The following is an 18,793-nucleotide window of genomic DNA, read 5'->3' as shown; positions in this document are numbered from 1 at the left end:
CCTATTCCATTTTTTGGCATCAGTCCTACTCGAAGGCAGGAAGGAGACTGGGGAAGGTAAGGGGACAGCGGCTCTACTGGAATGGCCCCCGGGAACACACCGGGAAGTGTGGAATCAGTTCCTGCCCTTGAGAAGGGAGTGCGGGCCCTGGAGGCCAAGCTGGGAGAGCCACAGATGGCTGTGTGCCGCAGAAGGAGGAGGAGAAGATGCCCAGTGCCACAGTCCCTGTCCTCTTCTGGCCCATCATCCCACTCTCGGGTGACTCTAAGAACTTCCTCCCCGGAGTTGGGGTCCTCTGCCTCCCTTCCTGACACTTTCCCTCCCCCCAGAACGGCCACCCTTCTAAGACAAGGTCATTCTCCAGCTTAAACACCTTTATTGAGTCCTCTTTTTTTCCTAAATACTTTTAGCATGGCACCAATTTCAATGCAGCATCTTTTATAGTGTCATTTCCTACAATGAACCTAAGCTTCGGCCAAGGCAGACCTCTCAATTTTTCACAAACACACCTATGTCTCTAGAACATTCTGCTATGCCATTCTCTCTTCTAGAAATACCCTTCAGTGCCTCTTCTCTCCCTAGACACTCCTGCCTAAGCCCAGCTTCAATCTGGTCTCCGCTGTGGACGGTCCTCGGCATGCCATGCAGAGATAACATCTGGCTAGGTGCTCCCACAGCGCAGCGTTCCCATACAAAGGGTGAACCAAAACTAATGCTTACGGAGCCCTTCCTCGACACTAAGCACTCTTTGGCACACGGATTGTCTCATTTCTTCCCCATCTCTGATTCCTCGCCCAACATGTGAGGGAGTCAACGATCTTCATTTTCAGAAGAGGAAACGGAGGTTCAGAGAGGGTAAGTATCTTGCCCAAGGTCACAGAGCTAGGAAGAGTCAGGGCTAGGATCTGATTTCCTGGGTGTCAGACCCTCAAGTCCATGCTCTTTCATGCGTGTTAAGGCCATGTTATGGGCTGTATGCGGCCGTGACTGGTGTTATAAGAGGCCATCTGACCTGTGGGGGTTGTTGGCCTTCTCACGGCAAGATCTGTCCCATGTCATTCGCCACTGCAGCCCCTCTGCCTAGGTCAGTGCCGGGCAGCGTATTCAGTGGATGTCTGCGGAACTGCTTTGAAGGGTGCAAGTTTGGAGAGCAACCTCACCTACCTCTTACCAACTACCGCAAAGAGAGCTTCCGAGGTAGATTCTCCCAAGAGTAGAAGAGCACTTTAGCAGGTAGGAGACAGCGGGGAAGGCCCATCCCCACCGTCTGCCCCGACTTCTCCCGCATTTCTGACTGGGGGTTGGGCCTGGCAGCTCCAAGGGAGTCAAAGCTCTTGGAGCTCTTTGGCTGAAGTGGGAATAAAGTCCAGGCTCTAGGAATGTGGTCTACCTGCCCCCTGTCCCCTACCTTCCTTCTCCCTGCTCCTGGACTTCATGGTGAGCAGTGACGCCAGGCAACAGGTGGTGAGGGTGCCTGCTCCCTGGAGAGAACCTGCCCTCCTTCCCCGAGGACCAGGGGAGGCACTGGCCCCCTCCCCGGGGCCCCCTCCGGCCTTACCGTCGGTGCTGGCATCATCCACCAGTATGATCTCCTTCAGCAGGATGGCGGGGCTGGTGTGCAGGACGCTGTACACGGTTCGCAGCAGCGTGGACCAGGCCTCGTTGTGGAACACAATGATGACGCTGGTGGTGGGCAGTGGAGGGCAGCGGCGGAATTTCTGGTCGACACACCTGGACAGACGGAAGCATACAGATAGAGCTCTCCAGGTCCCCGGGAGTTCCAGGGGCGGGAGGGCTCTGTCCGTAGGTTTTCGTAACCATCCTCTGCTCTCTGCTGTGCTTGGGCATGGCTGTTCCCTGTTCCTGGCTTACTTTGGTTTTCTACCTGCTCTGAGCCTCTGCACAGGTCCTAGCCGACCCACTCCAAAACCTGTCCGCCCCACAGCTGGCTCCGTGCACCAGCCGCCATGCGGAGGGGCTCCCCTGCCCGCCCCCCCCACCACCCCCGCCCGGCTTCTCTCATCTGCTCTAGGACGTCCCAGGGCTGACTCTCTGTTCCTCAGTAATGTGCGTACTGCATAGAGTGTAATCCAATCCAGAGGTCCCAGAGGGGAAGTAATAGAGCGCGAGTTTGACATCCGAGAAAAGCGACTACAACTTCCACACTCAAGGAGAGAATAAGGCTCTTCTCTTTGCAATGTACGGTTCTTCTCTAACCCATTTCCTCGTTAATTACCTGTCATCTGATGCTACTATCACACATGATTTCCTGTGGCCTCTTCTCCGCCTTCATCTACTCCAGCTATGCTGGGCACGTGGCCACACCGCTGCCCTCCTGACATTCCGCCTTGGGTGGGAGTGGGAATGGGTGAATCCTGGATTATCAAGGAATCACGTGGCCTGACAGCCTCTCTTATCCCCCTCTGCGGGTCACAGAGATTTCTCATGGACCCTCCAGAAGAGCCTCCCCAACTTCCTCCACTGGCTGCCCTCATGCCCGACGCCCCTCCCTGCTGAGGAGCTCCCGATAACTCCGAGTGGCTCCACCTTCTAGGACTAGACTAGCTGGTCCAAGTCCGAGGAAACCTAGGTTCACAGCCCGGAGGAACCCTGAACCTGAGGATGGGAGCTGCCACACGAGAAAAGGCCAAAAGGGTGTATGACTCTTGCGTTGGGAAAAAAACATCTTTGACTTAAGGGCGGTGTGAACACGGCCACGGCAGCCTCAGTGTGAGGTGGCCGAGCAGGGATCCAAGTGCTGGTCCACTGCCCAGGACTGGAAGTACAAATGGCTTCCTAGAAAGGTTGGAATGAATTCATGGCCCCGTGGGCCTTCATGGCAGGAAACCAGGAGGTGCTAGGACAGTCCTGACCATCTGGGCTGCCGTCAGGAAATGTCCCTTTCTCAGCAGCTCAGTGGCAGAGTGCTCCAGGCTCAGGTAGGCCTCAGCAGGGGGCAAGGCCACCGACATCGCAGCCTGGAACCAGCCCTCCCAGATACCCTTGTGTCAGGCCCTGGCCCCAGGCCCTGAGTCCCTCCTTCTGTAACCTGTCACTTTCATAACTGTAACTTCATAATTCAACATTTCCCTCGCACAGTATCCCTGGGCCTCCGGCCTGACCACAATACCAACCACCAGCATAAGGGCACTGGCCAGGAAAAGAAGGGAGGGCTTAGAAGAAATCCTTGCCCACATCATAAGATCACCATCAGCTCTTTAACCTGGCATTTGGCCCGTGGCCATGACCATACCAGCCACGCTTTTGGCGGAGCCCTGGCCTCACCCTAGGACTTTGGGTGCTACTTACTCAGGGGGTCGGGTGTCCGGCCCCAGGGCCCTCTGCAGGGAGATCCGGTCACTGGCAAATGCATTGAAACAGTGTTTCTTATAGCCTTCTTCCTTCTCCTGGGTCTCCAGACTGGTCCACTTGTCCTTCTGAAATGCTTTTCCATCTGCCCCAGGGCTATTGGGATCCTGTGGTGGCCGTTCCCAGAAGGGCCTCAGCTCTGCTGGGGTATAGAGCCCAGGTAGGCAGGACCGGTTTATGGAGACCGGTGTCTCCTGGGGCTCTGGGGCCCGGATCTGGAGCTTAGGCATCGAATCTCGAAGGTTGTTCACAGCCCCCAGCATGAGGTCCAGAACATGGTCCTTCTGGCTCACCAAAGACTTCAGCCACGGTTTCTCTGTGGCCTGTTCTGTGCTGCTGACATCCCTGTGCATGATGAAGAGAAAGAGCACGAAGGCACTGCCCACCATGGCCAAGCGCATGGGCATGTGGCGTCTACGGAGGAGACGCATCCTCGGGGACCAATGGGGACCCCGGCTGGGTCAGCTCTGAGTGCTGGGCCTGACCCTGGAAACAGCTTGATCTGTTGCGATGGCCACACCTTGGGGCCTCAGCCTGAGAAGGGAAGGGATGAGAGAGAGAAATGAGCCAAGGCACAGGTGTGGAAGGGGCTCGAGGTTTGAGGCCAGGCTCTGTTGCTCAATGCTGACAACACCCTGGCCCAGTCACTTCACTTTTCTGTGCCTGACTTTGCTCTCTCTGTAGAATGAGGAGGCCAGACTCAGTGTCTCTTTCCTGCTCTAAGACTGTGCCACTCATGGGTCTAGGACACCGAGACTCTGCATGAAGAGGTTTAATCGACGTAACCACCTTGGGAAACAATGTGACATTATCAAGCAAAATCGGAAATGTACACATCTACGACCCCGCAATTCTACTCCTGGTTTTACATCCCAGATAACCTCCTGCACACGAGCCAGGAGGCACGCGCAGGAAAGCGTCTAGCAGCGTTGACTCAGATGGCAAAAAGGAGAAACAATCCAAGTGTCCATCCACAGAACGAATAAGTGTGAAATACCCACAGAACAGAGGATTCTACGGCAGTGACACAGGACGAGCTGCTTCCACAAGCAGCTACATGGTGTTAATTGGTGAGTCTAGACAGCAGGCTGCAGAAAGATACATACGGTATGAATCCACTTACAGAAAATTCAAACACCTAAAACTAAACAATATATTGTTTATGAATACAAAAATGAACATGTAGCGGGGCGCCTGGGTGGCTCAGTCGGTTAAGCGGCCGACTTCGGCTCAGGTCATGATCTCGTAGTTTGTGAGTTTGAGCCCCGCGTCGGGCTCTGTGCTGACAGCTCGGAGCCTGGAACCTACTTCCAATTCGGTCTTCCTCTCTTTCACCTTGCCTACTCACACTGTCTCTCTCTCTCTATCTCTCTCTCTCTCTCTCTCGAAAATAAATAAACATTAAAAAAAATTTTTTTTTTAAATGAACCTGTGGTAAAGCTATAAAGAAAAATGAGGGGGAAAAAAAACCCTGAAGGAATAACAAAACCAAAATTTCTGGAGACGGAGGAAAATGTATGGGAACAGAGGCACACATGGACTTCAAAGTATTTTTTTTTTTAATTAAAAAAAAAATCTTTATTTATTTTTGAGAGAGAGTGTGAGCAGGGGAGGAGCAGAAAGGGAGACACAGAATCCGAAACAAGCTCCAGGCTCTGAGCTGTCAGCACAGAGCCAGACGCGGGGCTCAAACTCACCAACCGTGAGATCATGACCTGAGCCAAAGTCGGACGCTCAACCGACTGAGCCACCCAGGTGCCCCACAAAGCATTTTTTTTTTAAGTGGATGGTGGCTGCTGGTAGAACTGTTATTCTTTATACCCTGACATATGTTTTATAAATATTCTTTTCTATCTACTCATATTTAATTTTTTAATGTTAAGTTTTGAGAGAGAGAGAGAGAGAGAGAGAGAGAAAGTGGGTAGGAGGGTAGGGGAGTAGGGGAGGAGCAGAGAGAGGGGGACAAAGGATCTGAAGAGGGCTCCACGCTGACAGCAGAGAGCCTGATGTGGGACTTGAACTCACGAACCACGAGATCAAGTCCTGAGCCGAAGTAGGATGCGTAACCGACTGAGCCACCCAGGCACACCTATCTACTTATATTTAAAAACAAACAAACAAACCAACCCAGGGGCGCCTGGGTGGCTCAGTTGGCTAAGCGTCTGACTTTGGCTCAGATCATGATCTCACGGTTCATGGGTTCGAGCCCCGCGTTGGGCTCTGTGCTGACAGCTCAGAGCCTGGAGCCTGCTTCGGATTCTGGGTCTCCCTCTCTCTGCCCCTCCCCTGCTCATGCTCTGTCTCTCTGTCTCTCTGAAAAATAAACATTAAAAAAAAACAAACCACAAAAAAAAACCCCGAAGGTTCTATAACATCTTCCAGACAGAGATGGGCTTATAGGTTTACCAGCTTCTGTCCTCAGGCACGTGGTCCCATGGCTCAGAGGATGAACGTTTGCCAAACTTTCTGTGGAGAACTCTAGATATTGGTGACAGTAGACCTGGGTACAAATTCTGTTCTGCCTCTTCTAGCAATAATAACACCTACCTTCTACGGTCGTTGTAAGGATTAAAGTACCATGTAATAATTCATGGAAAAAGTTTAGCAATCTCTGCACATAGCAAGTTCTCAAAAAGTGTTAGTTTCTGTTATCAGCATCTTGTGTGACCCTTGGACAAATTCATCTCTCGAAGGCTCAATTTCCTCATCTGTAAAGTGGGAGGTAACTAATACCTAACGCACAGGGTCACCATGAAGATTAAATCAGCGATAACGTAGGTACAGTGCTCGGCAGAGTGCCTGGACGTACTAAGCCCTCAATAAATGCTATCAATTATTTCTATTATTACAATTAATAAATCCCTGCTCAGCTTCCCAGCAATTATCCTTGAGTACCTGGTCCTTGGCCAAAGCCACACTCATTACCCGTAGCATGTCTTGTTGAAAAGTAATTCCGGTTGAGCTACTTAACGCTGTTATTTAAACACACAAGCTCCGGGGCGCCTGGGTGGCGCAGTCGGTTAAGCGTCCGACTTCAGCCAGGTCACGATCTCGCGGTCCGTGAGTTCGAGCCCCGCGTCGGGCTCTGGGCTGATGGCTCAGAGCCTGGAGCCTGTTTCCGATTCTGTGTCTCCCTCTCTCTCTGCCCCTCGCCCGTTCATGCTCTGTCTCTCTCTGTCCCAAAAATAAATAAACGTTGAAAAAAAAAAATTTAAACACACAAGCTCCTTCCTGCCTGTGGAGAAAAGCCTCGTGTCTGGAGTCACTGGGATCTGTGGAATACGCATCCATCATGATCTCCAGAGGGAGCGGGGCTACACAGGTGGTTTTCTTTTACAACGTCAGATTCAACAGCATCAGCAAAAGTCACATAAAACGAAACCTCTTTGAGCAACTGTTTTGTATCAGGAGTTGTCTAGGAGACAGGAGAGGAAATGTGTTAATTCCGCCAGCAGTGATTGAATAGGGCAGGTACCCAGCCAGCCAGATTGGGGATGGCGAGAAGTGGGAGCTGGTGCAGTTTAAGAAGAATATGCGGATTATGACCTGCGGAATGAGGTGGCCCAGACCACCCGCATGGCGTCTGTAGGTAGCTCCCTCAGCATCTGAGGTCCCACTTGGCAGAAGTGAAACCCGTGGGGTTATTCTTTTTTTTTTTTTTTATTTTTTTTATTTTTTTCAACGTTTATTTATATTTTTGGGACAGAGAGAGACAGAGCATGAACGGGGGAGGGGCAGAGAGAGAGGGAGACACAGAATCGGAAACAGGCTCCAGGCTCCGAGCCATCAGCCCAGAGCCCGACGCGGGGCTTGAACTCACGGACTGCGAGATCGTGACCTGGCTGAAGTCGGACACTCAACCGACTGCGCCACCCAGGCGCCCCCCGTGGGGTTATTCTGATTGAAGGCCGAGTTTCAACACACCCACACAAAGGAAGCAGAGGCACAAGATTTGTTATTACTTACAGGTCCCAGAAGCGAGGGGGCGCAATGAGCCAGGGGGAAGGGCTGTCCTCTGTCTGGGGTCACCAGGAAGCAGGAGACAGACATAGCTAGCTAGCACCTATACTTAAAGGCGACCGGAGCAGAGGTCACTATCTTCTCCCAGGCTTAACTCTAAGTAGTTATTATTTTTTTTTTAATGTTTATTTTTGGAAGAGAGTGGGAGCAGGGGAGAGGCAGAGAGAAAGGGGGACAGAGGATCCCAACTGGGCTCCACACTGACAGCAGAGAGTCCGAGGTGGGGCTCGAACCCAGGAACCGTGAGATCATAACCTGAGCTGAAGTCGGATGCTCAATGGACTGAGCCACCCAGGCGCCGCCTAAGTGGTCATTTTAAAAGGTGCTCTGCGGGGCGCCTGGGTGGCGCAGTCGGTTAAGCGTCCGACTTCGGCCAGGTCATGATCTCGCAGTCCGTGAGTTCGAGCCCCGCGTCAGGCTCTGGGCTGATGGCTCAGAGTCTGGAGCCTGTTTCCGATTCTGTGTCTCCCTCTCTCTCTGCCCCTCCCCCGTTCATGCTCTGTCTCTCTCTGTCCCAAAAATAAATAAACGTTGAAAAAAAAAAAAAATTAAAAAAATAAATAAATAAAAGGTGCTCTGCTAAAAGCAAAGTGGGAACTTTTGGCAGGCATCCTAAACTCGAGTCCTTATCTAAATGTCCAGGCTGTGGATGTGAGAAGGGTTATCATGCTGTAAAATGCCGAGGCGGCAACTCAGAAAAACAAAGCCTTCTTTCTCGAAAGTTGTTTTTCGCATCACACTGGGGGAGGCAGTGATGGGCAAGTCCAACCTTCAAGGAGCATACAGTCAATTGGGGAAGTCAGATTTTTTTTTAATTGAAGTATAGTTGACCTGGGAAGTCAGATTTTCAATGGAGATCAGCCAATGAGACAGGCATCCTTGGTGCCCAGGGAGAGTGGATGCAGGAAAGTCAGCAAGTGGGGGAAGGTGACGTCTGTGAAGAGGTCTCATGGGGGGAGGAGCTTGGGCTGAGCACTGACTCACAAGTAGGAGCTGGCCAGGCCAGGTGAGTATCTTTCAGGCAGAGGGAACAGCACCAACTACGGCCTGGAGGTGGGAGAGAGCATGGCCAAGCAGAAAACTGCCAGTAGTTCGGTATGGTGGGAGCATGAAAATAGCCGAGGATGGGCCTGGAGAGGTGGCTGCAGGTAGGTCCCCATGCCAAGGAGTTTGCCCTTGACCTGAGGTATGGGAGCAACAAAAGATTAGCCAGGGCCCAGCATTACAGGAAAACAGTATGACAGCTGGTGGAGGGTGTCCAGGAGATAGATCTGATTGGCAGGTGGATGGCCAACCGAGAGGCGTGTCGGTGGCGGTGAGGGTCTGACCCAAGAAAGCAGGAGTGTGGATGAGGAGGCAGGACCCGGTGCTAGGAAAGCTCCCGTGGGTGATGGGACGGGACAATCTGCCCCAGTTGGGACACAGAGGGGTACAGAGCGGTATGAGAGAATTCCTCTCTCCAAGAGATCTTAAAATCTAGTTGGAGAATAAGAATTGCCAGCACTGGGTCCAGGTAGCACCTGTCCAGGGAAGACACGGGAACAGGGAAAAAAAAAAAAAAAAAAAGGTCTTTCACTGAACACCCTTCTGTACTTTGAACCCTGACTACATTATCTATTCAAAAATTAATAAAATTAAAACTTCATAATAACAGCACAGGCAGTAACGGCTGAGCTGGGAGACGGATCTCTCTGTGGGCTTGAAGGAGGCTTCAAGGAGGGAATGGGGATTCAGCGCAGACGCAGGTTTCTGCCCTAGAGGTTGAGCCGTGCTGGGCCAGCACAAGGGGTTGAGCTAGACATCTCCTCAATTCTGGAACTGCCCCAGCTAAACACAAACAACAGGGCCCGTAAGTGGGGAAGTGTTTGCCATGACAGTGTTGCCCCATCCTGCAGGCTGCATCTTCCCTGATATTTTCTGTGTACCTTCCGACTCCAGCAAGAAAGAGGGCGCACAGTTAGGAACAAAGGCTTGGTAACAGCTTAGTTACCAGCTGCTGCCAAGTGCTCAAGACTCACCTCCTCCAGGAAGGCCTCCCTGACTGATTCACTCAGAATCACCCAGGTCACTCCAACTCCCCCGTCCTGGCATTGCCTCGTGGTCCTTTGCAGTGGGGTTCACCTTTGCTCCTTTTATTTCCCCTGGAGAAAGAGACCTAGGGTTAAATTGAGTCCTTTCCCAGGCATCTGCTCGCTCTCAATCCAGTCTGCCTGTCTAAGCCTTGCTCTCCGAAGTTTGCAGTTCCTCAAGGTACTAACCACATCCTGAAATGAAACGAGACACCTGTGATTAGCCGTGGCAGGAAGGGACTAGGTCTCTAGGTTCGTTTGCTCAGCATGTGGGCAATAGGAAAGAGTCCCTTAGAAGAGACACACAATCGGATGGAAACCAGAAGACTTTGGGATGAAGGATTCCTGGCCTCTGCGTAGGAGATTCCCAGAAGTGTGGTTAGCAGGACTGGGGAGTCAGCCCTCCACTAGCCTGGTGAAGGAGTCGTCCCTATTGTATGTAGTACTTGGTGAAGTCCAGGGCTTCCCAGGATCCTCACCCCAGTGTCTTCTATTGCCCCTCACCTTGAGGCTCCCACGCCTGACTTTGAGGCTCCCACGCCTGACCTACAGGACCACTGGGCAAGGGTGCCCATAGCCCTCATCCACTCATTCCCCTCCTGCTACTGCTGCACATTCATTCCCAACTCTTTTTCCTCCAGCCACCCTTGGTATTGCCACACATAGAACCATCTTGGTGTCAGTACTGAGATGACGCCAGAAATCCTCTTCTTCCAGGAAGCTTTCCTAGATCGAACAAATGCAACCTGCTTCTCTGGCCCCACCAGCCAGAACACGAACTCACCTTCTGTCACTGGTATAAGGGAATTGAGGTTTTACCCACCCGAGTGCCTGTCTAAGCACTGATTACAACCCATCATAGGATTGTGGAATAAATTTCAGGTGTTGCAAATCGGCATGAAAAACATTCTTTAAAAGATCAGAATAAAATAGAACAAAAAAGAAAGTCTCAAAGTGCCTCATATGCAATAGGGGTGAGTATTGTTTTGTTAAAATTTCATGTCAGTTATTACATATACATACAGTACAGCGAGTGTCTTAGCAGTCTGAAGCTTTAACAACTTCAGAAGGGTAAATACTATATATTTAACATCATTTGAAAATTTTTTACCTGATTTTTATGAATTTTGAATAACAAATTTTTATTTTCTTTTTAAAAAAAAAATTTTTTTTTCAACGTTTATTTATTTATTTGGGACAGAGAGAGACAGAGCACGAACGGGGGAGGGGCAGAGAGAGAGGGAGACACAGAATCGGAAGCAGGCTCCAGGCTCTGAGCCATCAGCCCAGAGCCCGACGCGGGGCTCGAACTCACGGACCGCGAGATCGTGACCTGGCTGAAGTCGGACGCTTAACCGACAGCGCCACCCAGGCGCCCCAACAAATTTTTATTTTCATGCTGTTCTCCACCCATTGGAGACGATAAACATATCCTGACACAAAGTTAAAATGAAAAATGTGTTATTTAAAATTCATAAAACTTTGGGGTGCGTGGTGGATGGCTCAGTCAGTTAAGTGTCTGACTTCAGCTCAGGTCATGATCTTGCGGTCTGTGAGTTTGGGCCCCACATCGGGCTCTGTGCTGACAGCTCAGAGCCTGGAGCCTGCTTCAGGTTCTGTCTCCCTCTCTCTCTGCCCCTCCCCCACTCACTCTGTCTCTCTCCCTCTCTCAAAAATAAAAAAACATTAAAAAAAATTTTTTAATTCATAAAACTTAAAGGTTAAGGAGATTTAAATTATTACCTTTTTAAAAAAAAAATTTTTTTAACGTTTATTTATTTTTGAGACAGAGAGAGACAGAGCATGAACAGGGGAGGGGCAGAGAGAGAGGGAGACACAGAATCCGAAACGGGCTCCAGGCTCTGGGCTGTCAGTACAGAGCTGGACGCGGCGCTCAAACTCACAGACTGTGAGATCATGACCTGAGCCGAAGTCGGACGCTCAACCGACTGAGCCACCCAGGCGCCCCTAAATTATTACATTTTAAATGAGGCTTTTTCTAGGGGTGCCTGGGTGGCTCAGTCGCTTAAGCGTCTGACTTTGGCTCAAGTCATGATCTCGCAGTTTGTGAATTCGAGTTCTGCATCGGGCTCTGTGCTGACAGCTCAGAGCCTAGAGCCTGCTTCGGATTCTGTGTCTGCCTTGTTCTCTGACCCTCCCCCGCTCAAGCTCTGTCTCTCTCTCTCTCTCTCTCTCAAAAATAAATAAACATTAAAAAAATGTTTAAATGATGCTTTCCTGTTAGTTTGTAGAATTCATACCTCTGACGTGATTACAGTGTAAAGGTGAGACTTTGGGGATACGCTGTCACATGGAAGCAGGCACTAGGTCTTGTAAAATGTCTTTTTTAGGGGTGCCTGGGTGGCTCAGTTGGTTAAGCGTTGGACCCTTGATTTGGGCTCAGGTCGTGATCTCATGGTTTGTGAGTTCGAGCCCCATGACTAACAGTGTGGGGCCTGCTTGGGATTCTCTGTCTCCCTCTCTCTCTGCCCCTTCCCACTTGTGTGTGCGTGCTCTCTCTCTCTCTCTCTCAAAATAAATAAATAAACTTAGGGGCACCTGGGTGGCTCAGTCGGTTAAGTGCCCGACTTTGGCTCAGGTCATGATCTCATGGTTCATGGGTTGGAGCCCCGCATCCGGCTCTGTGCTGACAGCTCAGAGCCTGGAGCCTGCTTTGGATTCTGTGTCCTCTCTCTCCCTGCCCCTCCCCCACTTGTGCTCTGTCTCTCTCTCTCTCAAAAATAAATAAACATTAAAAAAATTTTTTTTAAATAAACTTAAAAAAAATGTCTTTCTTATTTTGGCCCAGTCATAGAAGTTTGAAAGCAGGGCTGCAAGATCTGTTCTGTCACACCTTTGTGAACTCCTGGGCCAGACAGGCAGGTTGTTTTCACCTTTGTTCTCACTTGCAAAGCCTAGCACAGGGTTTTTTCTGGAGTAGATGTTCCATAAACTCTTGTTACACGAGATGATGCCTGAGGGGTTAAAGTGAGCTGTTCAAAGCTCCGAGGGAACGCACTGCACTGGCTTCACCGAAAGATATTTTGGATGCGTTTACCACAGCAGGCATGTGAGTTACAGGATATTCTGTGGTCACACATCAGCGTGCCGCTTTGGCTAGGTCTGTCCGCGAGCCCAGCACCCTCATTTTACAGGAGAGGCCAGAGTGGCCGGGTGACTTCACACAGTATCACACAGCCTGTGGCTCCCGGGGGCCAATGCCAGTCTCCCAGCTCCCAGGCCACGGCTCCGTTCCCACACTCTGACCTCCTGGTTGCAGGTCGCCTGGGGGAACTGGAGACCGGTTTAGGCTCTTCGGCCCCAGGGGCCAGGCTGTTCCCGCCCCCCCCCCCCAGCCTCCCCACCACCCACTGCTCCGCTCTAACACCGCCCCTCCCCTCCCTGGCACCTGCCCTCCCCCAGATCCTACCTAGGACTACAGACAGATGCTTTAAAGATGCCAAAATTCTAAGTCCCAGGCAAAGGCTCAGCTTTTGTGAAAACCAGCGGCAGCCAACCAGAACACGCCCTGGCCGGCCAGGTGGCCTTTTTGTAACAAAGTTTCTTTCTGTTTATCAGCAAAGCTGCTCACCTCCGGGAGACGTGGCAGCCAGGAAGTAGGCAGTCGACACCACCAAGGGGATGTTTGCTCAGGTTACTCACCCTACAGCTCAATTACAGGTTCTTCGACAAGTGCCGACTGTTGCCATTCTCTCACCGAGGGCACAGGTGTGTGGAGCTAGACATCCCGCTGGGGAGGGGACAGGTCAGGCTACTGGCGAGGGGGAGGGGGACCCGAGAGGCCGTTTGGGGCCAGAGGATTCTTTCTTCGCCACCAGCACTTCTTGCCATCAAACACAGCACGCATTTCACTTCCTCTGTTCTCATGAGTAGCAAATTCTCTCCTCCAACCCGCCCCCCTGACCCTTCAGATTACAGAAGGCTGGGAGGTTTTCACTTTCCCCATAATTACACCTTCAGGACACTTCAGTTGTTCCTTAAGACTCAGGCGGCAGTCCTGTGGCTTATTTTCCCAGAAAGATGCCCCGAAAGTTATTTCTGTAGCTAGTCTATCAAGTTTTTTTCCCCATGGTGTCTAGGTTCGTTTTATGTTTGCATAAAATGTTAAGCCTAAATTACCCAAACACGGATATTCCATTGAAAAACCCACCCCAAACTGGCTCACAGGGTATACCTCGAACGGTGCTCGGCGAATGTTCGCTAATTTACTCCGAGGCTGTAAAAGCCACTGCAGATCAAAATAATACGTGACCGTAGTTGAGCAGCTCACAGGTTTTTCACCGGAGGACCTCCAGGCCTGTCGGGTGGGGGCAGGGACTGAGCCTGGAGACTGCTGGCTCCTTCGGGGGTGGGGGGGGAGGGAGGATGGAAGGGGGGGAGGGGTTAACCGGAAGGGTACTCCCGAGGGCTTGGGCTGGTCCCCAGATTTGAGGAGGGGGTGGTGAGGGGAGAGGGCAGAACGGAGGTTTTTCCCTCCCTCCTCACCGCACGCTTTGCTCCAGGCTGTAGGACTGCGGTCCAGGACCATCTATCCTCACACACACCACACCCTGAACTCAGGGTCTATACCCTGCCCCCTCGGTGGGCCGGCCTTCCCAATTTCCCCTAGGCTGCCAGAAGCATTGAAACCTTTGAAACAGCCCCTGCCCCTGCCCTTGCCCCGCTCCCAGGCAGGTACAAGGGCTTTCAGTGCCTTCTCAACGTCAGGTTCACTCCACGCCCACTCCCGGGCCCTGCTGATTCATTCCCTGCCTCCTGGATCCTCCTCTTCCTCTCTCTCACTCAAAACCGTCCTCTGAGACTGAATCCTTATCTCCCAACATCTGGAGGATAAGCAGAAGCTGCCGGCAGCCTCCTTTGCCTCAGGCCTCTCTCCCTTTTACAATCTGAACAGCTGTATTCTTATTCCTTTAGTGACATTTGATTGTAGCAAAGACGGCCTGGGCTGTCAGCTTCCTGCTTGCCACTCACCCTCATTGGCCTACCTTTTCCTCCTCACAGCCTTTTCCTTATATTCTTTTTTTTTTTTTTTTAATTTTTAAAAAATTTTAAATTTTTTAATATTTATTTTTGAGAGAGAGTGCACGTGCGTGAGTGGGGGAGGGGCAGAGAGAGCCACACACAGAATCTGAAGCAGGCTCCAGGCTCTGAGCTGTTAGCAGAGACCAATGCGGGGCTCGTGAGATCATGACCTGAGCCCAAGTCGGATGTTTAACCGACTGAGCCACCCAGGTGCCCTTCCCTTATATTCTTGCTCAACAAGCTGTGTTCTATTCTCTTCCAAATTCTTCCTCAGGCTCCCCTCCTCCAAGAAGCCTTCTTAAGACTAAGGTGCCTCTTATCGCCCTCAGGATCCTGGTGCATTTGTTTCCAAATTTCACTGCCCAGGCTTCCCCTGGTGGGACTTCCCCACTAGATTTTGTGAGAGAGGGAGAGCCGGTAGGCCTAGACTCAGGTTACCTACATCCTGTTTGCTTTCTCCTTCCCAGTCCTTAAATCTCCTGGGCCTCGGTCTTCTGCCTCCAGAATGGTTTTCCCCGACAAACCCACCGAGCCTTCTAAGCCCCAACCAACCCACCTAAGCCTTCTAAGCCCCACAGCATCCCACAGCCCTGGGGAATTTGGTTGTGCTATTCTACTGCCTTGTTCTGTCTTTCCTTTGTTCTCTCTTATGGGTAGAGCTGAGGGTGAGGATTGGGTTTCTTCCTCCCTTCAAATCTATCTAGGGCTCAGGACCAGGTTGCCAAGGGTGTAGGAGAATAATGTGACCCCACAGGGCTCTCAGGTGCCACAAAAGAGTCTTCTGACGGTCCCTTTTCTCCCCAGACTGAACCCAACCTTGTTCACTGTGCAAGCCTTTGACACAGCACAATTACAGCATTGAGCACAACACAGAGACAGGCACTGCCCTGCACTTGACCTCTCATTTATTCAAACCCTCACTCTCATTCCCATTGAATGAGAACGGACATTTTGGGCTTTCTCAGAGTGGGACAGAGGGCTGGATGAAGAGCCAAGTTCACCCAAGTCTTTGGCACGGCCATTCATTGGGTCCCTCTGGTGTACGGACACCCTCTCTGATCCTCAGCTTCACTTCCAGAGCTGGTGAGGTCTGCATGAGCCAGAGGAGGCTAAGGGCAATACCACCACCATTTTTAATATCACCGCTCACCACGTCAAGTCAAGGGACAGTTATCTTTTCCATTTTACACAGAAGGAAACTGAAGCACAGGGAGGTTAAGTAACTTGACCAAGGTCACATAGCAAGGAAGGGGCAGAGGCAGGGTTTGCACTCAGTCCCACATCTCCAAAGCCCACTGTCTTCACCATGACCCCGCACTGCCTCCCATTTGGCTGGTGCTTGGAGCTTCGCCAAAGCACTTTCACATACACCTTCTCATTTGCTCCCCACCCAGGGAGTGTTTATGTGACTTGGCCAGAGTTAGACAGCTAAATTAGAGACAGAGCTGAGTCAGCCGCCTGGATCCACAATACCTACTGCCTCCCTGCTCGGGGAGACCCCTGGTCCTAGGATTAGCTGCCCCCTCCTATTCCTGACTTCGGTTCTAGGCAATGGTTAGCTGGACTAAGACTGTGGCCGTATCTCCTGTTCGTTTATCTCCCACCTGAACCTGGGCTAAGATGTTTCTGATCTCAGAGGGCATCCAGCATGCATCCGTGCCTCCCCTTATCAGCCGTGATGTTCCTCCATGCTGCTGTGGGTGGGCATCTGCTGTCCTGAGCAGTGATTACCAAGGACCAGGCCATCTCGGGCAGCTCAATATCCTTCACGGTTCTACCGGCTCCAGATGAGCTCTTCTCTGTCTTTGACAGTCCTGTCCTTTCCATCCTGACACCCCTGAAAGTAGTTTGCTCTTGTTCTTTCTGCGTGTCTAATGGTTGAAGAACAGGAAGGAACTGTTGAGGAACTAGGGAAGTACCTGCAAGGATACTGGCTTCTGCAGGATAATTTGAACCAAAGTCTATTTCAACCCCCTCACCTTACCTTGTACTATCCATGGCATGAATTTGCCTGTCTCATCCTTTTTACCCTTCCTAGGAGGGGTAGGGGATGAGGCTCCTGTGTTGGAGAGGTGAATAGGGCCTGTGTAGTGCACACACATCTCTGGTAAAATGAGCCTCAGGTTCCTTGGTGTGTCCAGAGTTATTAACCTCACCCAGTGCCTGTGAACTGCATCTGTGGGTCTGGAGGGGCAGCATTAAAACCTTTCCTGGGACCGTAGCCAATAGAGGGGGTCTGTTTTAAGCTTTGCTGGTAAAATGAACCCCCCCTTCCTCCATAGACACAGGACAGCCCCATCCTACCCTCCGCAGAAGTCAGGGTCTGGGGTGACTAGCTTTGGGGGCAAGTAACAAACTGTTCCTCCTTTCAGTTAGCCTGGGGCTTGTCGGAACAAGTGACGGGGAAATAGGGAAGTTGGGGACAGTCACAGTCATGAACACCCATCAGACTCCCTTCCCATAAAAACCACACAGCTCCCACTCCCCAAAGGCCCAAGACTCCAGAGAGAGGACATCTGAGACCCCACCTCTACTCAGGAGCAAGGTGGCGCTGGCAGGAGGATGGCTCTCTGAAAGATTTCCGAGGTGGAGCACGTGGGGTGGCCCACTCTGGGAGGAAGGGGGACGGAAAGAATACGGGGACGTGGGTGGGTAAAGGGAAAAGGCTGTAGAAGCCCGGAGGGGCTGCTGTGGCTCGTCCCTCTCCCACCCCACCCCTTCACGTCCCAAAGGTCTGAACTTTTCATTCGTCTTTAAGCGAGGCGCGGAGGTGGGGGGGGGGGGGGGGTCGTACCGAGGGAGGAGCTAGAGGCCGCCACCACGGACGAGGACCCGTCTGGCCCAACCCCTTCATTTCACTACTGGGGGTGGCGAGGAGGAAGTGGTGAAGGAGAAGGTCGGCGGAGGAGGGAGGTGGGGAGCAAGGACCTGGCAGAAGCCAGTCCGACTGGGGGAAAGCAGCGGGAGAGCTCTGAGTTCCAGGCCCGGCGGAGGGGGCGGGGGGGGGGGTCGTCTATCGCGAGGGCCTGCGAGGGTCGCCGGCAGCTTCTGCCACTTACCTGGCGCGCGGAGGGAGAGCCGCAGCCGCTCGGCGGTGTGGCTCGCGGGTTTCCCGACGGGACGTCCTGGAGGGCGGGGCCGGGGCGGGCCCTGCACGGCCGCTGGGGCGCGCACTTCCCGCCGCTCCCGGGCTAGGGGCAGGCGGCCACCCGCAGCGCCCGGAGCTCTGCTGCGGGCGGCCGGGAGGCCGGCGGCCTGCTGGGGCGCGCCCCCTGCCCCAGGCTCCCCCCGCCCCCGCCCCGCCGCTGCTAGAAGCTTCTCCAGCTTCTCCTGGTCTCAGCCCACCCAGGGGTACCGTCCCCGCGGCCAGGCTCTCGGCGCCGAGAAAGATCCGAGGGTCCTAGTGGCTCCGAAGACGACAGGCATTAAGCCGAACCGCCGGCGGCGCGGAGCACTGTGCGCAGGGAACCGCAACGTGCGGCGCGCCGGCTCAGAGCGCTCCGGGCCGGGAGGCGGCGGCGCCGGAGGAACAGAAAGCGGCCGGGCGGCTGGAAGCCCCGGGGCTCCGTCCCAGGTTTGCTTCTCATTGGCGGGGTGGTCTCGGGCACATGACTCCTCCCCTCCATCCCCCGACGACTGCAGGTGTTAACTGTGGGCCGCGAACGGCGCTCGGGGCTTCTGAAACGCCAGCTCTCGAGTCAACCCCAATCCCAGCGAGCGCGAAGGTTATGAGCCAGAATGTACCCGGGACGCGGCTGATCCCACAGCTAGAGTGATGCCCTAAGTGTGGTTTCCGGAGCTGCAGCCTCAGCATCCTCCGATAAGTTGTTAGAGACGTAGATTGTTGGGTCCCACCCCAGACCTAAATAATAGGAAACTCTGGGGGATGGGGCCCGGCAACTTGCGTTTTTAAAAGTCCGCCAGGTAATTTTGGTGCCTGCTCAACTTTGAGACCCACTGAGCAAGCAGGGGCAGGGCTAGAATTAGAATCAATACATTCAGTTCCGAAGCACAAGCTCTGAATCCCCCTGCCTTAGCCTGGGGCTGCCCCAGAATTTCCCTCCAGCTATAGGGTCCTGTGATGTCATCTTTTGGGTCCTTTATCGCAGTAATAGAGAAGTAACGTGGATGACCACAAATAGCTAGTAATTTAGAAATTTTCTATGGTAGAAACTTGGACCACTAATTCTGGTTTTCTTTTTGTTCGAGTGTTTGTTTATTTTTTTTAATGTTTATTTATTTTTGAGAATGAGAGAGAGAAAGAGGCAGAGTGTAAGCAAGGGAAGGGCAGA

At 52.4% G+C, this 18,793-nt stretch overlaps 1 protein-coding gene across 4 annotated transcripts in view; it reads right to left on the bottom strand.

Annotated features, from left to right (window-relative positions):
* The window catches only part of GALNT6 (polypeptide N-acetylgalactosaminyltransferase 6), a 37,717-nt gene extending 19,950 nt beyond the window's left edge, over positions 1 to 17,767 (bottom strand). The window contains exons 1-4 of one of the 4 annotated variants that reach the window (XM_086713349.1): positions 17,561 to 17,767; positions 9,408 to 9,530; positions 3,310 to 3,903; positions 1,559 to 1,731 (exon numbers count right to left, since the gene is read on the bottom strand). In XM_086713349.1, coding sequence (XP_086569475.1) covers positions 1,559 to 1,731; positions 3,310 to 3,800 — 664 coding nt within the window. In that variant the 5' untranslated portion in view covers positions 3,801 to 3,903; positions 9,408 to 9,530; positions 17,561 to 17,767. Of the gene's footprint in view, positions 1 to 1,558; positions 1,732 to 3,309; positions 3,904 to 9,407; positions 9,531 to 12,888; positions 13,014 to 13,050; positions 13,760 to 17,560 lie in introns of those variants that run through there. The other 3 variants (XM_086713350.1, XM_086713352.1, XM_086713353.1) reach the window with 3 other exon arrangements.
* Between the last annotated feature and the right edge of the window lie 1,026 nt (positions 17,768 to 18,793).

Source organism: Puma concolor, chromosome B4 (assembly GCF_028749965.1).
Source record: "Puma concolor isolate L17-30 chromosome B4, mPumCon1.1.hap2, whole genome shotgun sequence".
In the NCBI taxonomy this organism is placed as follows: domain Eukaryota; kingdom Metazoa; phylum Chordata; class Mammalia; order Carnivora; family Felidae; genus Puma; species Puma concolor.
This window is presented reverse-complemented; position numbering and strand designations above follow the sequence as displayed.